Below are 20,769 nucleotides of genomic sequence, written 5' to 3'. Positions count from 1 at the left end.
ACCCAGAACACTGGCACGCTACCCTGAAGTTGTGTTAAGTTTGTAAACACTTGTCTTCACCAGGGCGCACATCTCTGGTCTGGTCTGTCACACTCCCCACCAGGCCTTATTATCTCACACCAGCGCCTGGAAGATGGCAGTTTTCATATGCAAATTTCCCTGTGCTATACTGAGTAAATGACCCTTTTTCGTGGCCTGTGTGACAAAGCTTCAGTTAATTAACTTTCAATCAAGCGCCTAGAAGGAATAGGGTGCGTTCAGAATCCTCTCTGGAGGAAAACCTGTGAGGAATGACAAGGTCTAAGGAGAGGTCCCATCTCAGAGCTCGAAGAGGGACGAGCAATCTCAAAAGCTGAATAAGTGTCCAAGGTCATGGTTCTCATTCTCCAAACCAGCGCCTGTACCATTGGCAGGAGGGAGCAGCCCACACACCCAGCACCTTCCACCACACCTATGAGGCGGAGCTGTAAAGGCCATGTTATGATAAGGACACTGCTCTGCGGGTTCACATTGTGCCACTGGCTGAAATTTGAAAGAAAACAGCTTTAACATTGACAATTTTCAAGTGACAAAGCTATCTGTGGTATTAGAAAAAAAGGAGCATACAGTTAGCAAGAGGAGCAGGTAAATCACAGGACCAAAAGGGCAGCCAGCCTACGGCCTCACCCGGGGAGGCAGGCAGGGGCTGCTGGGGTGAGCGGGCTGTGTGCTGCAGGCGGGACGCGCCCGTGACCGCCTGTCTCCCTCTCGGGATGCGCGTGAGGATCCAGCGCAGCCGTCAGGTGGGGCAGGACCCCACGCACCGCCAGGCTCGGGCCCCCAGCACCGCGCCTCGTCTCACCTGTGATCTCCGTCTTCTTGGGCTTCATGAGCTGGCCCATCATAGACAGGATGTCTTGTCCCCCCTGCACAAGAGAAGGTTCAGGAGTCAGTCTCGCTTCCTAAGGCAGTTGCAAACGCCTCAGCACCACCACCCCCAGGGCCCCTCATCAACTGGTCAACTCAACAGGGGTCCTGAGAAGCAGAGACCCCCGGCACCTGCACTGGAAGCTTGAGGAGCGTCTCAACACAGGGCCTGTAAGAGGCTCCCCGATCCTGCCAGAATCTAGCAAAACCCCCGCCCCAGCCATGTCTCTTCCTGGTCCCGAATGCCTGCCTGACTCCACAGAACTGCCAACCCTTCCCTGGGCATCTGACTCTCCAGGACTCACTTCGAGCCCACCTGCCAGGAATCACATCCTGCTTCCTAGGAAGCTCCGACCCCGTCCCGCTGCCCCAGCCCTGGGGGGCGGCAGCGACTCTGGCCCCGCGTCCTCTCTCCAGGCCAAGCCACCAGAGCCCTCAGGGCCTGGAGCCTGACGGTGCGGCGGTGGCCCCACAGCAGGCTCCCCCGCTGCCAGCGCCCCGTGCAGGCAGCAGAAGCCAGCTCTCCACGGCCAGCCGGGGCTGCCAGGCCCTACCAGGCACACGGGTGGTCCCTGAACACACAGCAGTCAAAGGTGGCAAATGTTTCCTGACCACTGAGGACATCTGATCCCCAGAGCAGCCCTGCCAGGTAGGAAATATTATGCCCTCTTCTCAGAGGAGCAAAGAGAAAACCAGAGAGCCCTAAATCATAGAAAACCCGAAGACCCAAAGTGACCATTAGCTGAGCCAATCAGTGTCGGAGCAACACAGTCCCTGAGCTGACTCGAGAGTGGCTCCCACAGGCTGGTCTGGGACAGCCGCTGCACAGACAGAGCGGAGGTTCTTCAGCAGTTTCTTGGCCAAGGCTCCAAGGGACAGAACACCCACGGATCAGATTTCAGGTTAGAAAGCCTGTCCCCTTGCTAGAGGGGATAGCCTCTTTTAGGATGAAGAGGAAACCAGACCCAAAGACCACCAGCGGGGAAAGAGTCAGTTCCCTGAAGCGCACATTCCCCAGAGCCGGCAGAAAGTCATCCCGCGCTTCCCCACGTTTTATTAGTTAGGACACAAGCATCCATCTTCTACTCACATGAGGAGCAGGAACAGCTCCAGCTCAAAGCTATAAAACTGGGGGTTCTGCAAGGCAGGGGGAAGACCTCTTTGTGAGGCTCTCTGAAATCCTGCAAAGGGCTCAAAGAACACTCCTGCCCTCCGCCATTCACACCCAGAGCATCCCAGGCCCGAGCCAGTGCTGGAGGGAAGCCAGGGAGAAGCTGGCCAGCTCAGGCCAGAGGCTGGGCTGGGAGAAGGAACAATGCGCAGGAAGCCATCTGTGACTGGAGCATTTGAATTGGAACAAAGGAGCCCCTCGTCGCTCTTGTCGATGTTAATTGCTGAACATTACAGACAGAAAAGGACTGTCTGCCCTAAGAAGCGGCAAGACTGACAGCTCATCCAGGAGCCCCCAGCCCACATGAAAGGCTCCAGCGGCCAGCTGCCCAGCATGACCCGAGGGGCCGGTACCTGGGGTCGTGCGTTGGCCACGTCCAAGTCATGCAAGGTGACGTCCTGGATGATCTCCTTCTTCTTATGCACGTCCCCCTTGGGCAGGGGGACGTACTCTTCAGCTTCAAGGTCAAATTCTGTGGCGTAGGTGTCACACCTGCCCTGCCTCTACAGAGACAGAGAGAAACCTGAGTGCCTGGTGTGGCCCCCTGCCAAGTCTCCACGCACTCAGCGCAGGATAAACGTCTCCCGGTCCCAACTGCGGCCAACAGCTGCCCTGACAAACCCCAAACGTGGCCTGGTCCCCTGCTGCCAAGAGAAAGCGCTATCTGCTCATCGTTGGGCTCCAAAAACCCAGCTGAGAACACCCGACACTTTCTCCCAGAATCTCCCCCTTGTTTTAACTGCATGCAATTCCCGATAAAGGGCAAATCCAGTAGACTAACTGGAGACGGAGGGGCTGCTCAGACTCTTTTGTAGGTGGGTGATTTAGTGCACGATATGAAGTATTATGCTCATCCATTAAACAGTGAGGAACTCCATACAGGACCCTTGAAATCAGATACTAATGCAGCATTCCTTTCCACATGCATATATCTTGGGAAGAAAATACCAAAGAGATAAAAGGAAGATTAAACACCCCGCATATTTCAATTTGGAAATGACTACCACTATTTCACCTCCTCACTTTTCTCCCCTTCCAAACAGGTTTTAGTATTTTTCTAACAGACTGTCTGTTTTCATCACGAGAAGGTTAAAGAATGCAGATAAAGGGAAAGCAAACTTGAGTAAACATAAAGGGGCAGCAGATCCAGCAGCCCTCCCCACACACCCCGGACTCTGTGGAGAGAGAAGGCCACTTCCCACCCCCGGGTCTCTGCGGTGTTACCTTCACGGCCCCGCTGTTGGCTTCAATGTAAATCACATCTCCAGCTTCCACTCGCTCTTTCTGCAAACTTTCAAAAATGCTGGGGTCCAGCTTAAAAAAAGAAAAAAAAGTGAACCAGAGAACTGTAATTCACATTATATTCTGACATACTGTAAGGTAGCTTCCCATATGAGAATTGACATAGTCAGTGACCACACGGAGAAAGAATGTGTGTGTAAGGACGTGTGAGGTGGGCTTTAGAGCCCAAGTGTCCCAGAGAGCAGGCAGGAGAAGGGCACAGAGCACTAAGCTCCTCCTTCCTTTGACTCCAGAGGCTGCAAACTGGCAAACACGGCTCTAACCACTTCCAGGTGGGGCCCATGCTGTCCGTGGGACCAAAGACCCTAACACCCCCTTTTGAGACTGCTCTCCCAGCTGCAATCCCTGGCCCTCCCCACCTCGGGCGGGGCTGGCAGTTTCTGCACCAGAGGTAGTGACAGAACCTGTTTATTCTCCACGATTGCCCTTCAGCAGGCCTGTGGTTTTAGACAAGGCTCTCTGAGCTTCACTTTCTTCACCCACATGACAGCACCCAGGCGTAATCACATTACAGATGCGATTCATTCAAAGGAAACATAAAACCAGGATCTCTCTGAAGCCAGTGGATTCAAACCCCAGTGTCTGCTCCTTGGGTCGCTTCTACATCCAGAAAGGAAAAGCAGCACGTCTGGGGAGAGCTGCCTTTCTCCAGATCGTCCAGACTCGGGCCACCTAGGTGATCAATATTCTGGGAGAGCATCTTTTGTAAGGAGTCTTTATTTAGAAATGTTTCTCTCTGTTAAACTTCAAGGGGAGCTGCTACTCTCAACTCTCAAACAAAATTAGAATAAAAACTTACCAGGACTCAGTAGGAAAAGCCATACATAAAAGAACACATGTTGTATGATTTTATTTTTATGAAGTATTCAGAAAAGGCAAATATACAGAAACAAAGTAGATTAGTGGTTGTCAGGGCCTGGGGGTGGGAATGGGAAGTTACTGCAAATAGGCATGAGGTTCCTTTCTGGGGTAATGAAAATGTTCTAAAATTGGACTGTGATGATAGCTATACCACTTTGTACACCGACTAAAATTCCTTGAGTTGTGCACTTAAAATGGGTGAATTTTACTTAAAATGAGACCTCAATGAAGTTGTTACAGACAGTAACCACAGGGGCCCAGGGCTCTAACCTCCTGGACCACGGCCCTGAGTGAGGCTGGGGTGTGGCAGGCCCCAGGGTGGGGCTGGGACAAGGGCGGCACTCCACAAAGGAAGAGGCTTAGCCTTCACACTGAAAGAGCCGGCTCTCCAAACAGCTTGCACAGATGCTCAATGTGGCAGGCAGTACTCATTTTGAAAGCAAAACACTCATCCTCTTGTTATTTTCTTAAAGAAACTATGCAAAACAGCTTTATGGATAACTGAAATTTAAACTGTATACCTTATGTTATCTATCCTACATTGGATAGTACACGTTCTTTTTTTCTTTTTTTGGCGTCAAGCATTTTTGTATCAGTTAATTTCCCAAATGAATTGACTGAAGATGTAATTACTGGAAAAGTGGCAGATCCTGCTAGGAAATGTAATTAATACAGAATGGGAGCGATGAGGGGGGAGGTTTAAGAGAGATATTTGCAGAGGCAAGCTCCTGAGATGGAAACCCTGTTAGGACAAAGAAAAATGGCGCTTTGCAGAAGTGACATTTTTATGATCTCCATAAAGCAGTGACCAAGAAACCACCTTACAGAATCAAAGAACAATAAAATCTCAGAGGAAAGCAAAGATGGAGACGTTACACGGCCAACCTACTGCAGTCTACAGATAGGGAAATGGAGCCCCAGAGAGCTCAACTGACTCCTAAAGGTCCCACAGCAAGTTACAGCACAGACAGCATTGTCGGCAGGACTCAGAGAATCTGCCCCGCCACTGGCTAGCTGTGTGATCCTAGGAGAAATGCTTAACCTCCCCGTGTGCCTCAGAGCTCTTTTATCTGTAAAATAAGGGAAATTACACACACACACACACACACACACAGATCTGTTGATGCACTCAGCCCAGGGCTTGACACATACAATAAAGAAGTGCTGTGAAGAAAAGCTTATTCCTTATTATTAATAAGGCAAAGCCACAATCAGATTGCTCCGCTTCACAACATCGACAGCTACTCCTTCCCACTGGCCCGTGTGTCACACTCTCAGTCACGCTCTTACACGAGGGGTGGGAGGCTCACCCAGGACCTCCTCCACCACCACCACCACACTCCCGACAGAGCCCTGGCCTATGCAGAACCGACCAGTGAAGCCGTCACGGTCTCAAGGGCCCAGCACACAAAAGGGACTGCAGCCGGGACTCCGCCCCGGGCCCCGCGAGACGGCGCTGCCACGGCCCTGCAGCTCTCACTGGGCGACTCGGCGCTGCTTCTCCTGGGAGCACAGCACTGGGACGCAGTCAGCGGCCGGGCCCAGGCGTGCGGGCACCCGGCGGGACACAGGACGGCAGCACACAGCTCAGGTGCTCACACACAGCCTCCTCGGCGCGGCGAGGAGGAGCCGCCCTCTCCGAGTCGCCCATGTGCCCGCCCTGCCCACACGGGGGCGCCGCAGCAGAGTGGCACCCAGGCCCGCGCTCACCTTCAGCTGCTTGGTCCCCTTGGCCGTCTTGAGCCCTATGATCACGTGGCTGATGGTCTTGCCATAGCCCCCCATGGGGTTCTCCGTCTCACACGGGGCGAGCTCCGTGACCTCACCTTCGTATACCTCCTTGGTCTCCTTTATCCGAAGCCCTGGGAGAGATGATAGAACAAACCCTGGTGAGAAACTCGACGCCCCTCACTTTTTCAACAGTCTTTTTAGCCATAAAACCTCCACGTTACAAGAATCAACGAGCCAGCCTCCCTCACACATAGTCCTGGGGAGGGAAGCACTGCACAGACGCAGCCCCAGGGGCGAGGTGAAGGGGCCATCCCTCTCCAGGGAACCGAGGACTGGATCCGAGTCTCCAGGGCCCCTTTCGTCTGACCACACTACAGGGCCATCTCACTGACAGCGTTTCCCATGAAACTTGCCCTGTCCTTCCCCTTCCAGTCAATGTGGGGCCTATAGGCCCCATCACTCCCGTCCTGCCAGCCCTTGAGTATGACCTCCCCATCTCTATCTAGTTTATACTTTGCCCAAAGGTAAAAATGGAAACCTAAGGGAAACACAGACTTAAAAGATGTAAGATCGATCCCAACTAACCTATCACATAGACCTTTATTTGTATCCTAATTGCACAATAATACTATAAAATAAACACATTATGACACTTACAGGACAACTTGAAATTTAAACATTAGCTAAATATGTGCTGATATTTAAGAATTTATTGTTAATTTCTTCTAGGGGTGAAAATGGCATTTTTAAGTTCTTATTTTCCAGAGATACACACAAGTATTTACAGGTCAGAAAGCAGGTCTGCAATCAGATGGGGCCATGGAGAGCCTTCATACCACTTGACTACTTTTCTTGGACACTTCCAAAATAAAAATTTTAATAAAAGCAAAAAAAATAAAATACTACTTTACAACCTCCAGAATCACTAAAATTAAAAAGACGGGCAACATCAAGGGTTGCTAAGGATGCAGGACACTGCCGGTGGGAGTGTGAGCTGGTGTAGAAGCAATGTGGTGTTTATTATCTCCTAAAGTTGAACACATGAATATCTGTGACCCTCCAATTCAACTCCAAGGTTTTTACTCTCAAGGCTGCGGTGCACGTGTGCACTCAGGGACACAGCCAGCAATGGTCATGCAACGCCAGTCTTACTTGCCAAACACTGTTTCCCCACGTTTGCCCACAGTGAAGAGACACCTGCACTGTGACATATTCATACAAAAGAACATCATGGAGCAATGAGAAACGATCGTGGCTACTCGCAACCACAGGGATAAATCTCAGAAACGGAAGGAGAGCTGCCACTATACGGATGCTTTGGGGTACTGGCGACCATCTCTCTCTTGGTTGGGTGCTGGTTTCACCAGCTGGCTTTTCAACTTACAACAATCCACTGAGATACACACTGATGTTCCATGCCCTCTTCTGTATGTATGCACCAAACTACCAAGTCACATCAAAAAGAAATAAAAAGCAATGTCTAAGTAAATAATGGGGCTTCCCTTGTGACTCAGTTGGTAAAGAATCTGCCTGCAATGTGGGAGACCTGGGTTCGATCCCTGGGTTGGGAAGTCACCCTGGAGAAGGGAAAGGCTTCCCACTTACAGTATTCTGACCTGGAGAATTCCATGGACTGTATAGTCCATGGGGTCACAAAGAGTTGGACATGACTGAGCAACTTTCACTTCACTTCAAGTCAATAATAGCAGCAGGACCAGGCAAAGGAAGAACACTGCCGGCTGAAGCTGAGAGAGTACAGCTCCAAATCTCTACTGTGTCCAGTGAAATGCTCACCCTGCAGACTCACCTGATCCCACCCTGACTGCATTCCGGATTTCAGGGGTCGGGGCCCTGTCATCACTATGAGTTTAAAGCTCCCCAGATGGTCACAACATACAACCCCAGGTGAGACACTCATCTGCAGAATGAACCAAGAACTCTGCTCTGCTCATGACGTGGAGACATCAGCTGGTGAGGGTGGGGAGCCCTGCGATGGCTTCGGTGCCTCAGCATCAGACTTCTCTGTCCTGACAGAGAAAGATCCCACTGGCCTGTGGTGTCACACCTTCTCAGTCACTTCCCACTTTCAAACCCAGCCATTATCACTGGGCTGTTTTCCTTCTTTGCCCAGAAACCCAATCAGGACAAAGACTCAGATAATAGAGTTAAGGAACAGTTTTACTCTCCTTCATTCGACCTGACCGACTACAAACAGAAGTCTTAGAATAGCCCCAAAGGAGACGCTGAACTTCATTTCTACTGCACCTAATGCTTAGTTCCTGAGAATGAAGACAAAAGTTTTCCAAATGACATGAATGCACCAGAAGATTGTGACAACATGGAAATTTCTGTACCTTTAAAATGAACTTTGATTTTTTTTTTAAATCAAAACTTATATCCCACAGAGACAAGCTCCTTCAAATGGAAGGCTTCCTTCTATTTCCTGGCAGACGACGGTGACATGAGATTCCTGAGTGGGGAAGAAAGGCATTCCCGTCTCTCACTAGCTCTGCATTTGTTTAGAAGTTGCTCTGTGCTGACAAGCAGGCAGGGGATGTGTGGACGGACAATGAGACCGGCTGTTAGCCAGGAAAGGGGCTGGGCTGGCGCGCTCTCTGGCAACGACATCGTGAACGACGCAGGTTTCATCTGCTGGCTCAGGTTTCTAAATCCCTGACAGGGATCTTCATCACGTCAAGGAAACAGCACAGACTCCTTGCTTTTTATTTCTGGTCAGCTTACTGCTTCCTCCCCACCCCCTCTGCCACTTCACAGGAACTCAAGGCAGAGGAAGATGCATAGGGTTCCTTTTTGAAGGCAGTCAATGGCCTGCCTTTTTATTCTGTGACAGGACCAAGAAATTCCTCTTCACCTAGCTGCCATCAAAAGAATCATGTTGCCCTCTCCCCTTAAAAAAGGGCAAATCACTAGACAGATGCTCAGAAAATTTATCTTTATTTTTTTCAAATTTTAAGGCATTTAAATTAACTTAAAGCAACTCAGACATATGCATTCATGTAAAGGTGAGCTTTGTCATCTTTTACCAGTTTCAGAAAATAATTTTCTAAATAAATAAAAATATATTTTAAAAGCACTCAGATAACTGGAACCAATTGTAACATCTTACTTTTTTATCTCATCAGCTACTGAGTTAAATAAAATCTCTGGCACATGTTCCTCAAATTCTTGAAAAGTACTCAGAAGTTAAACCAGGAAGAGGGTCCTGTGAGCCATTTCCACTGTTATTCCAGAGAGAACACAGCATGTCATAACAGGAGCTGAGCCTTACAAAGACGAAAGCTGTAAGGAAGCAAGACACAGCACCTGAAGTGAGTTCTGTGCAGAGAAAGTCTATAAATGGGGCCAAGCTAAGGCGCCCTGCCCGGCACGCACACGGCGCACGGGGCCGGGAGTGCTCAGAAGCCAAACGCCCTCACGCTCTGCGGGGACGCGCGCGGAGGTGCGGGGACGCGCGCGGAGGCGGGGGCGCGCCCGGAGGTGCGGGGACGCGCGCGGAGGCGGGGGCCGCGCCCTGGGAGCGCGCGTCACGTCTGACGCTCTGTGCTCTGAGCTGAACGGTCGCTGCGTGAGCGTCTACTTCATTCCTGTTAAAATGCAGGTGTTTGTACACTTTGCTATGTGTATGTTACATTTCAATTTAAAATAGGTATACAAAAAATCCAGTGTTTCAGGGTAAGAAAATATTTTCAGTCAGAATATTTTGCAGTTTAGAAAAAAATCCAGAACATAGCCTGCTTTGCTGGGACCCCCGTGACTCTGCAGGAATGGAAGTGTTTCTCGTTTTACAGGACATATCCCAATTTCCAAACACCAGCAACTCATTCGAGAGTTATTAAAAAGCACTGTGTAAACCAAACAACATCTATCGATCAGACACAGAACTGAGATGCAGAAGCCTCTGTTTCCTTCTACCTGCTTCAAAGTGCAGCCCTCCTCTCATTCAGAAAAACAGCACTGACCACCCCCCACCGGGGGCCAGGAACTAGGGCGACACAGGGACGTGGTCCACTGCACCCACAGGGACATTCAACAGACCCTCCTTCCCACGCTTCCCCTCCACTGAAAACGGCAGCACCCGGCAATCACCCTCACTTCCTCTCTCTTCCAGCCCCACGTTTAATCTTTCAGGAAATTTCATCGCTCCACCATCCAACTGGACCCAGAATCCAACCATTTCTTTCTACCTCCACCAGGCTGGTCCACACCCCACCACCTCTCGCTCAGACCCCTCATCAGCTCCTTGCTTCTGCCTTCACTCTCCATCCCAGCCAGAGGGATTCTCGTGAACCCAAAACCATTCTTCAACTGCATCTCTTTTCACTCAGCATAATTTGCAAAAGCCCTATACAACATACCCTTAAACTAGACGCTAGATTCTTGAGGAAAGAATTCTGGGCTTAGACAAATTCATTCTTTCTTAAACTCTGAAGAAAACTTAAGCTTTCTAGTAAATGTCCCTCTTGAAAGGTACTACACAATGAGACAGGTGCTCTGACAAGTGTTCATAACCTATTATGCAACAAGTACATCCTAGAGATAAATGCAGGTCTGAGGGAGACTAAGATTTCCCCAGACCCAGGCCTGCAGGCATGGGGCCAGGAGAGTGCCCCAGGAGTGCTGGCTGGAATAAGGGACATTTCGGAAGAGCAGTCACTTTATGCTCGAAGTATGGAGTCACAGCATGGGCCCCAGGGTCTGACAGGTGTAGGCTCAGACTATGGTTCTGCTGCTACTTACTAGGTAGATCACCACAGGCAAGTTATTTAACTTTATGAAACTCTGTTTTGTCAGATGCAAAATGCAGAGAACTTCCTCTTGGGCAGTAAAAGGTCACGGTCAGTAAAGGGCCTGACACGTCACAAGCCTTCAGCATGGGAGCTCCAGGCCCTGCGAGGTCAGCGTCACCGCCTCAAAGTTCTGCAGCCCCACACAGCTCCTGGCTCACTGACGGCGTGCGTGCGGGCCGGGCGCTCTGACAGCACAACACGCAGCGCTGCTGGCTCACGTCCAGAGCCTTCTCAGTGGACTGTCAGCTCTGAGAGCACAATGAGGCTGCCAGGAGAACCTACTCTGTCAGATGAAACCCCAAGCCATAGCTGGGGCCCACGTTTGCTGGTTGCTAAAGCACTTTTCTAGAAAAACTGGGGTTTTGTTTCGTTTGCAAAGATAACGCTAATGGTGCCAAAAAAAAAAGATCAGCACCACAAATACAAGTCCTAGAGGCGTTTTCACCAGGAGGATGCAGGTGAGGACAAGCCTTGGCAGGCGCGGGCGGGTACTCACCAATGGCCCTGCGGAAGTTCTCCATCAGCACTTCGGTCTTCTTGATCTCCGTGGAGTATACTTCACTCCCCACCATCGGGCAGAAAGGGACCTTACTCCCCAGCTCCTGAGCAATAGCCAGAGCTAGAGCTGTCTACACAAGAAAACAAAGGAAACGCACTTGTTTCACATTCTTGAAATATAATAATTCAGGAACATATGCTAGAAACAGAAATTATTAACTAGGGACTGAAATTCTAGTCCTTTTAGTTTTAATACTGTTTGCATGTTTCACAATAAACATGTGATGACTCTTGTGGACAGTCAATTTCTAGTGTGAGTGGCATCTCCAATGGTCCCTGTCATCACAATGGCTGTCACGACTGAGACTCGGCCAGTACAGGTCCAGCTCCCGATGCTGCACAGGCCCCTCCCACTAACCCTATGAGCTGGACACCACTACTCTCCCCATTTCACAAATGAGGAAGCTGAGACACAGATTAAATAACTCGTCCTTGGTACCGTAATCTAGAAAATGGCAGAGTGGAGCCTCAAAGTCTGGCAGCAGGGTTCCAGAGATCATGTTCCCATGAGAATCAGCAGAGCCTTCCAAATCTGTTCCCTCAGTGTTAAAACACGGTTCTGACCACGTCGCAGTAGAACAGCTCTGCTGGGTCTCTGAGATACTGCTTTCTATCTTTACAGACTCAGGAAGCCATCAACTACAGCCCATCAGAAATCAGTAATCAAGGAACAAATGACTGGATGCTCACTTTATGCTGAGTGGCCCCACAAACCGTGAAGAATGACACCCAGCCTGGGATTCTAAGGCTATGAGTTGGTAAAGTCACACTTGAACATGCCCATATAAACTACAAAAAGACTTTTGCTAAAAACTACAGCTGCTGAACAGATGAAGACTTAACAGATATATGATCAAACATCAAGTATGAAGAGCCAGAACCTTAAATGCTGCTTTCAGCTTTCCTCAAGTCTGACACAAAAGCCCAGGTAAGGTCAGCTCCCAAGGGCACAGGCTAAGGAAGACAAGAAGCTTGCTGCTGAAGAATGACAAGGACCTCTGAGTTTTAAAACCGGCCCAGTAAAAATTCCTCTTCTAGAAAAACATTCCTCTTCTGTTCACTGCTGATGGTTTAATCTTCGGCGAGGCCCTGAGCGCACGGGCAACCTGGCGCCTGACTTTCTCGTCTGTCAAATCCGAGCCCTGGGTTAGTGACTGGCAGCAGGCTGGTTGCCCACAGACGCTCCTGTTTTGGCCTGCAGACTCTCAGGTGTATTTTTCAACTTAGCTGTTGCCCAAGCTTGAATGTAGGGGAATTTCACAGAAAAATACAGGTTTTAGCTTCTTCTGAGAAGCAGGCAGCTCTGGCCACAGCGGGCCCCAGTGACCACACGGCCGCACCGAGCAGACACCCGGGCTGCTGCCGCCCCAGCGAGGGCTCGTGCCGGCTCCCGGGCGCTCCCTCAGCCCCACCGCCCATGCGAGCAGGCGTCTGAGTCTGTGCCCTCGAGGCTGGTATTTCTAGAGCTGTGCTCTCCTGTGTTCTGAGAATGAAGGGGAAATCTCTAGAGCACGACGGCAAGGTAGCAGCACGCTCAAACAGGACTCCTGTGGGAGGAGCCGCAGGCCAGCCAGGCCCACCTTCCATCCAAACTGCTCACCTTCCCAGTCACTCTTCTTTCTCGTCCCCCAACACTACAGGCCCCAACCCCCCTCCCTCAGCTGTGAACTCAAAGACAGTGCCGCACCTGATGCAGTGCAGACCCCCGCCACAGCCAAATACAGAAGAAACGACCTGTCTATTCCTGTGACACACGAGAACTGCGTGGTTAAGAAATGCCTCGAGGGGGTCCAGTGCCTTCCACTTAAAGGCTCTCAGAGGATGGCACAAGACATGGCTACTGCATGGACTGTACCCGCACCCGCCATACAGGACAGGGTGACTTGCACGAAGACTGCGTGACGGGAGCTGGGAACCTCCAGATGTTCACGCTGGATTCAGAAAAAGCAGAGGGACCAGAGATCAGATCGCCAACATCCGCTGGATCACAGAAAAGCAAGAGAGCTGCAGGAAAACATCTACTTCTGCTTCACTGACTACGCTAAAGCCTTTGACTGTGTGGATCACAACAAACTGGAAAATTCTCCAAGAGACGGGAATACCAGACCACCTTACCTGCTTCCTGAGAAATTTGTATGCAGGTCAAGAAGCAACAGTTAGAACCAAACATGGAACAATGGACTGGTTCCAAATTGGGAAAGGAGTACGTCAAGCTTGTATATTGTCACCCCACTTATTTAATATATATGAAGGGTACATCATGCGAAATGCTGGGCTGGATGAAGCCCAAGCTGGAATCAAGATTGCTGCAAGAAATATCATTAACTTCTGATATGCAGATGACACCACCCTTATGGCAGAAACTGAAGAGGAACTAAAGTGACTCTTGATGAAAGTAAAAGAGGAGAGTGAAAAAGCTGGCTTAAAACTCAACATTCAAAAAACAAAGATCATGGCATCTGGTCCCATCACTTCACGGCAAATAGATGGGGAAACGATGGAAACAGTGAGAAACTTTATTTTCTTGGGCTCCAAAATCACTGTAGATGGTGACTGCAGCCATGAAATTAAAAGACACTTGCTCCCTGGAAGAAAAGCTGTGACAAGCATCATCAGCATATTAAAAAGCAGAGACATTACTTTGCCAACAAAGGTCCCTATAGTCAAAGCTATGGTTTTTCCAGTAGTCATGTATGGATATGAGAGTTGGACTATAAAAAAAGCTGAGCGCAGAAGAATTGATGCTTTTGAACTGTGGTACTGGAGAAGACTCTTGAGAGTCCTTTGGACTGAGAGGAGATCAAAACAGTCAATCCTAAAGGAAAACAGTCCTGATTATTCACTGGAAGAACTGATTCTGAAGCTGAAGCTCCAATACTCTGGCCACCTGATGCGAAGAACTGGCTCACTGGAAAAGACCCTGATGCTGGGAAAGATTGAAGGCAGGAGGAGAAGGGGACAATAGAGGATGAGGTGGTTGTATGGCATCACCAACTCAATGGATGGCGAGTCCATTGAGTCCAGGAGTTGGTGATGGGCAGGGAAGCCTGGCAAGCTGCAGTCCATGGGGTCAAAAGAGTCGGATACTGATGACATCACCCTTACGGCAGACTGAGTGACTGAACTGACTGACTGGCTAGCACAAGAGATCCCGCTGAACCCTCCCAACCAGCCTATGAACTTGATCATCTACTTCACATTTTGTGGATTTAGAAACTGAAACTCAGAAATTTCCAGCTCACTCAAAGTCAGTCAGCAAGCATCAGGGTCAGAATGCAAACCCCAATCTCCAGGACCTATTTCTGCATGACCACCCCCAAGCAAGTGGCACAAAGATATTGTTGCCAAAAGATTAAAAAATCAACTTTATTTTCAGTCTCATATGAACACCTTTTTCTAAAACCCAAACACAAAGCCCCATTATTATGAGTGTGCAGCCTTAAGAGGGGAATGGCCACATTCTGAACAAGCACCACACTCCTGCCAGCCACTCAGCTAGGTCGCCTAAACCTTGGGGCCCATGGGCTCACAGTAACGCAGGAGAGTTACCACATGCCTTGAACATGTGGAGAGGGACTGGACAACCCATAGGTGCCGAGAGCCTCTCGTATCTCCTAGAAGGAAAACGGTATGATGTTACCAAAGCACCAAGGACCCACGGTTCCAGCAAACTGGTCGAGAGAGCCACAGCCACTCCTTCATGCTACAAGACATCCAGAGTGAGTAAAGAGTCAAGACAGATCCAGAGAGAAAAACTACCATGCCTGGAGAGCTGGGCGTGTGTTTGATAGACGCCAGAAACCATGGATACAAAGAAGCCTTAAAGAACACATGTCAGTAGACAAGCTGACCACAAAGAAACTCTCCAAAGGCCAAAGATGAGCTCGTCAGTCTCAGAGCAGCTCCGGCTGAGGAAGTCCCCCTAGTAGGCTCTCAGACAGCTTCAGGACTGGACTCTACACGGCCTGATGGCCAGAAAACCCAAGCCACAAGATTCCCATCACATGCTCTGGGCTGGGAGCAAGCAGGGCTCCTCACAAGTCCCCTCAGGAAGTACTCGGCCCTAATCAGGAGATCAGGGGAGCCTCAGATTTGATCAAACACAAGTCCACAAGCAGACACAGGATATAAAATGAATAAGAAATTGTTTCATGAACAAGAAACAAGAGGCTATCAAAAATAGCCAGATTTTGAAGAAATGAAAAATTTTAAAATAAGAGGAGGAGGGAAAGGCTTCTTCATTACAAAAAAAAGTAAAAAGAGAAAAAAAAAGCAAGCTAATATACGTATTAATGAGGCGGGCATGGCAACCCATTCCAGTATTCTTGCCTGGAGAATCCCCACAGACAGAGGAGTCTGGCGGGCTAGAGTCCATGGGGTTGCAAACAGTTGGACACAACTGAGCAACTAAACACAACACAGCACATGTGTGTTAACAGAGGATACAAGAGATTTAGAAAGTCACCACTTTGCAACCACCAATGTGATAGCTGATAAGGCAAAGACCACTGAAGAATGCTACAGCCATCGGGTAAAAGGATGTTCCCAACATCTCAGTGTCACTTCCCAGAAGATTGTGAGTTTCAGAGGGAGCCAGTCCCCTCAAAGGAGAACACGGCGTGGTGTCAGCCTTCCGCTCTGATGCAGGTTCCAGACACAATACCACCTATGCAGCGTTCTGCCAAAGTGCTGAATGTTTCAGACACAATCAGACAACTGCTGTAGGATATTCTACAAAACAACTGTCCTAGACTTTTCAAAACTGTCAACATTGTAAAAGGAATCAAAAAAATGCAGGGAAGGGTAAATGTTCTTAATAAAGAGACTAAATAAACTACTGTGAATCCAACGTGAAATATGTGATTATAATTCAAATAAGAAGTATAAAAAATGAAAACAAAATGAAACAAACAAACAAAAAAGAAGCACAAAAAATGAAAGAGCCAAAAACTGAAACAACTTATAGATATTTTAATATGAACTAAATATTAGCTAATACTATTAGCAACATTACATTTCTTGGGTGGATAACAGTATCATGGCAAAGAAGGTCCTGGCACTTACCTTCAAATGGTTTAGAAGTAAAATACAGAAAACACAAATGTCACAAAATATTTACCATTAGTTACCTATGAGTAGGGTACAGAGGGGTTCACCAAACTTTTCTACTCTTTTGTAGATTTCAAATTTTTCAAAATGAAAAATATTCAATGGACTGTACTGAAGAGTAGCTTTCTCACAGGTTACAAGGCAGACTAGAAGAGAGATCTAAAGAAGCTACCCAGAATGCAGCAGAGGCAAAGCAACAAAAAACATAAAAGAGGTTAAAGACTCTGAAGACAAACTGAGAGGCTCTGGCCCAGGGCACTTCAGGCTGGAGAACTCGCTGTAGGGACCGCTCTCTGCCCTGCAGGCCCCATGGCCTCCACCCACAAGATGCCAGGAGCACTCTCTGTCCCACCAAGCGCAACAATCAAAAGTGTCAGGACAGGGCCAAAGGGTCCCAGAGGGCAAAGGTGGTCCAGACAGAGGACCTCTGCAGTGGAGCATCACCTCACTGGACTTCAGGAGAGGAAAGAGACCAGAGAAAGGCAGCATCTGAGGAAAACAAGGCTAGTTAGTTCCCAGAACTGATTAGACATATTACATACTCAGATCCATATCAAGCAGGATAAACGAAAATAAATCCACTCTTTGACATACCACAGTAAAACACCAAAACCAAAATATCCCAAAAACACCCAGAGAAAAAAGACAAAATCCTCAAAATTAATCTTCTCAAAAGCAACACTAGTAGCCAAAAGGTAGGAAATACCATTGAGAGAAACAGCACTGAGAGAAAGCATCTGTCAGCTGAATGATATATCCAACAAAACTATCTTTCAAAACAAGGGCAACACAATTAACACAAACCTGACTTTGCCACCAATAAACTTCTAGAAGGAACTTCTTAACGATGTGGTTTAGGAAGAAGAAAATGGAAGGAGAGCAAAGGTCTAAGATACGAAAAGGACAGTAAGCAAATAAACGGTAAATATAGTGATGAACCTGGAGAAGGAATGGCAACCACTCCAGTATTCTTGCCTGGGCTCATGGACAGAGGAGCCTGGTGGGCTATAGTCCATGGTGCTACATGGAGTCGGACACGAGTGGGCAGCTAACATACACACAGTGACGAGCAGAGAGGGAACTGAAGTTCACGTGTACAGCCCTTTAAAGTTTACCTGTTCACAAATACAGCACTTTTTCCTCAACTTTAAGACACCAATATAAGATATACTGTCAATTCAATCATATGACTTCAAAATGATAAAGTCATCATCTTACAACTACCAGTTTAATAACTCTTCAACAGGGAGGGCGGTGCTACTGCTTCAGAAAGCCTAAGGGACCTGCCTGGGGTCTCAGCACCAGGGTGGAACCCCTTTCTTTACAAACTCACTCCCAAGCTTCTCCTCTCCTGCATCAAGTGAGTGAGTGAGTGGCTCAGTTGTGTCCGACTCTTTGCGACCTCATGGACTATACAGTCCATGGGATTCTCCAGGCCAGAATACTGGAATGGGTAGCCTTTCCCTTCTCCAGCGGATCTTCCCAACCCAGGGAATGAATCCAGATCTCCCGCATTGCAGGCGGATTCTTTACCAGCTGAACCCTAAGAGAAGCCCAAGAATACTGGAGTGAGTAGCCTATCCCTTCTCCAGCAGATCTTCCCAACCCAGGAATCAAACCGGGTCTCCTGCATTGCAGGTGGATTCTTTACCAACCAAGCTATGAGGGAAGCATCAAGCAGCGCTCTTAAAGAACAAGCAGGCCCAGATGGTGTGTTTCAAGCACCCGGCCAAGCCCCTCACAGATCCCACAAGCTGTTAGGCATCTCAGCCTAGAAGGCCCTTTTCTTTCCTGCAAAGTCAAACCCTCTCCCAGCTTCAAGAGCAAATGTCAAGCCTCAACTCCTCCAGCCATACCAGCCCAAGCGCCACCTTCTGCTGCAATGCCAGTTGCATTTATGGGCAGGCGATGCCCTGCAGCTCAGTGCTCAGCTGAAGACTTCCCTGCTGCCATGGTTTCCTTTCTGCCCTGGAGAGCCTATGAGGCCCCTGGAGATAAAAAATCCTTGAAGATAAAAATCTTTTTCCCTTCTCCTGCCATCTCTCACAGTCAGAACAGTGTTGCGTCAAGTCAGCATTTGGAAAATTGCCTGCTGACCGATCTTCTTTCCCTCCCAAGATGTCACTCCCAAGATTTTATGACGCCCTAGGCCAACAGAAATGTATTTCCAAAGCAAAGGAGACTTTAAAGAGATAAAAGACAAATTACAGACAATGAGACCCCTCTGAGGACTTCATTCTGTTTTCTCTGGAGGTCAGCCAGGATAATTTGAATTTTAGAAGCATGGATTTTAGATACTCAATTGTATTATTGCACATCAGTTTTAAAAACATACATATAACCAATTCAGCTAAACAAAGACTAGTTAAGACACAAATTCAATTTGGTTTAGACATTAAGATCAACCTCTTGGGCAGATTTTTTAAATGAGAGAAAATGAGTACCTTGCCAGTTCCAGGAGGTCCTGCCAACAAGACAGCTCTTCCAGCCATTTTCTTGCTTTTGATTAATTCTACTATCACACCACATGCCTAGACACCACAATGGAAAGAAATAGTAAATCAATATTACAATGCTTCACAGGAGGAAAAAGCCCAGTCTCTGGCGCACACAGTTCACAGACTCATTCATTGAGGCCAGGACGCCACAGGGGCTGCGCTAGGGGCTGGGGGCCATGAGGCCCATAGAGCTCCAGTTCTAGTGGGGGAGACAAACGCAAAATCACCATGAAGAAAAAAGGGCAATGAAACGGCAAGTGGCTGGGGGCAGAGGTCACTCTATAGGGTGATCTGGGAAGACCTCTTCGACATTTTATCTGATACATGAAACTCCAGGCAGGGCAGAAGTCAGTGTTCCCGGCAATTCAAAATACAGGAATGAGCGTGGCACACCCAAGGGACAAAAAGGCTGTATGAACCAGAGCTCAGCAAACAAGCAGACAAGGAAGAGAGGCTGTGGAGGCAGGAGGGGCAGGACTGAGAATAGGACCTTCCAGTCCATGGACAAGTTGGATTTTATTCTGCCTGTAATGGGAAATCAGTGAAAAAGTCTTAGGCTACATGTCATGTTCTGAAGATTTGTTTTTAAAGATTCTTGATGGCTGCTATATGGAGAATGGAAATGGGAGCTGTGGCATATACTCCAGGGGCCCTCTAGAAATTGGACATAAAACTGTGTTTAATGTTCACATGTGCATTCTTCCAGGGAGAGGATTCACAGTCTTCATTAGATTCTCAAATTAACCCACTAAGTACTAAGAATCAATGACATATTCTACTAGTTGGCTATCAGTTAACTATCCCAGAATGCTGCAAGCAAATGCTGCATGTGATGTTTAATCTACGGCATCATAAGATTCAAGAAATGCCTTTTAAATCCTCAAGATTAAATTATTTGTTAGCATATTTTAAATATTCTGAGTATTAAGCCATTTTGTACAGTATATACATTGTGTGTGTGTGTGTGTGTGTGTGTGTGTGTGTGTGTATATATATATATATATATATATATATAACCACATACATCTATATGTATACATAGTTGACCCATGAACCCTTGAAGCTGGGGTGCGCAATCTCTACACAGTCGAAAATCAGCACATAACTATACAGTCAGCCCTCCGTATCTGTGACAGCAGCCAGTGTCCTAATACTTACATATTGAAAGAAATCTGCATGTGATAGACTCATGCAGTTCAAACCCATGTTGTTCAAGAGCCCACTGTATACTGACACATATATGTATGTACATATACAGAAATTCTATAAATGGGTCCCTGATTTAATGCATTTTAGAGTATTTAAATATGTTGGAGCAAGGCTGAGAAAGTCATACTCCTTGAACACCTGTATCTTGAGACTACGTAACACAAGATTTCTTACACTGATTTAAAGCATGACTCTCTACAAGGTGCATTCTATTTGTCTCAAGGCAGGTCACAGCTTTTCTCCCTGGGCAGTACCTTGCTGACAAGGTCCTGTGAACACATTTATCTCTTCTCTCACTTTCCCCCATGGACTACGGAAATATACCTTGCTTTCACACTTAAGACAGCCCCTCAAACACACGGGTTCAAGGAAAGCATATGGATGTGCTCTATTCCATTTCTGGCTCAGCTGGAAAAGCACAGTACACTTCACAGCCTAGAAGGTATTCTTCAGAGGTCACATTTTTAAAAACATAAAAGAGCCATTGTGGTCTTTCCATAGTAACCTCTGATATCATAATCCTCAGCATTGGAACTCTTTGGGCAATTCAAAAGAGGTAGAAGACTTTTCAAGCCTTGTCTATGTACTCTTATTCACACACTTCCTCTTCCCTTTA

The 20,769-nt window shown here is 48.0% G+C and overlaps 1 protein-coding gene across 1 annotated transcript in view; it reads right to left on the bottom strand.

Moving 5' to 3' along the window:
- Positions 1 to 20,769, bottom strand: part of RUVBL1 (RuvB like AAA ATPase 1) — a 31,245-nt gene that overhangs the window by 8,558 nt on the left and 1,918 nt on the right. The window contains exons 2-7 of the mRNA XM_061129025.1: positions 18,891 to 18,977; positions 11,276 to 11,408; positions 5,951 to 6,102; positions 3,302 to 3,391; positions 2,431 to 2,580; positions 842 to 905 (exon numbers count right to left, since the gene is read on the bottom strand). Of these exons, the coding sequence (XP_060985008.1) occupies positions 842 to 905; positions 2,431 to 2,580; positions 3,302 to 3,391; positions 5,951 to 6,102; positions 11,276 to 11,408; positions 18,891 to 18,977 (676 nt within the window). The remainder of the gene's footprint in view (positions 1 to 841; positions 906 to 2,430; positions 2,581 to 3,301; positions 3,392 to 5,950; positions 6,103 to 11,275; positions 11,409 to 18,890; positions 18,978 to 20,769) is intronic.

The sequence above is a fragment of the Dama dama genome, chromosome 24 (genome assembly GCF_033118175.1).
Source record: "Dama dama isolate Ldn47 chromosome 24, ASM3311817v1, whole genome shotgun sequence".
NCBI lineage: Eukaryota > Metazoa > Chordata > Mammalia > Artiodactyla > Cervidae > Dama > Dama dama.
Note: the sequence above shows the minus strand (reverse complement) of the source record. Positions and strands in the feature narration are given on the sequence as shown.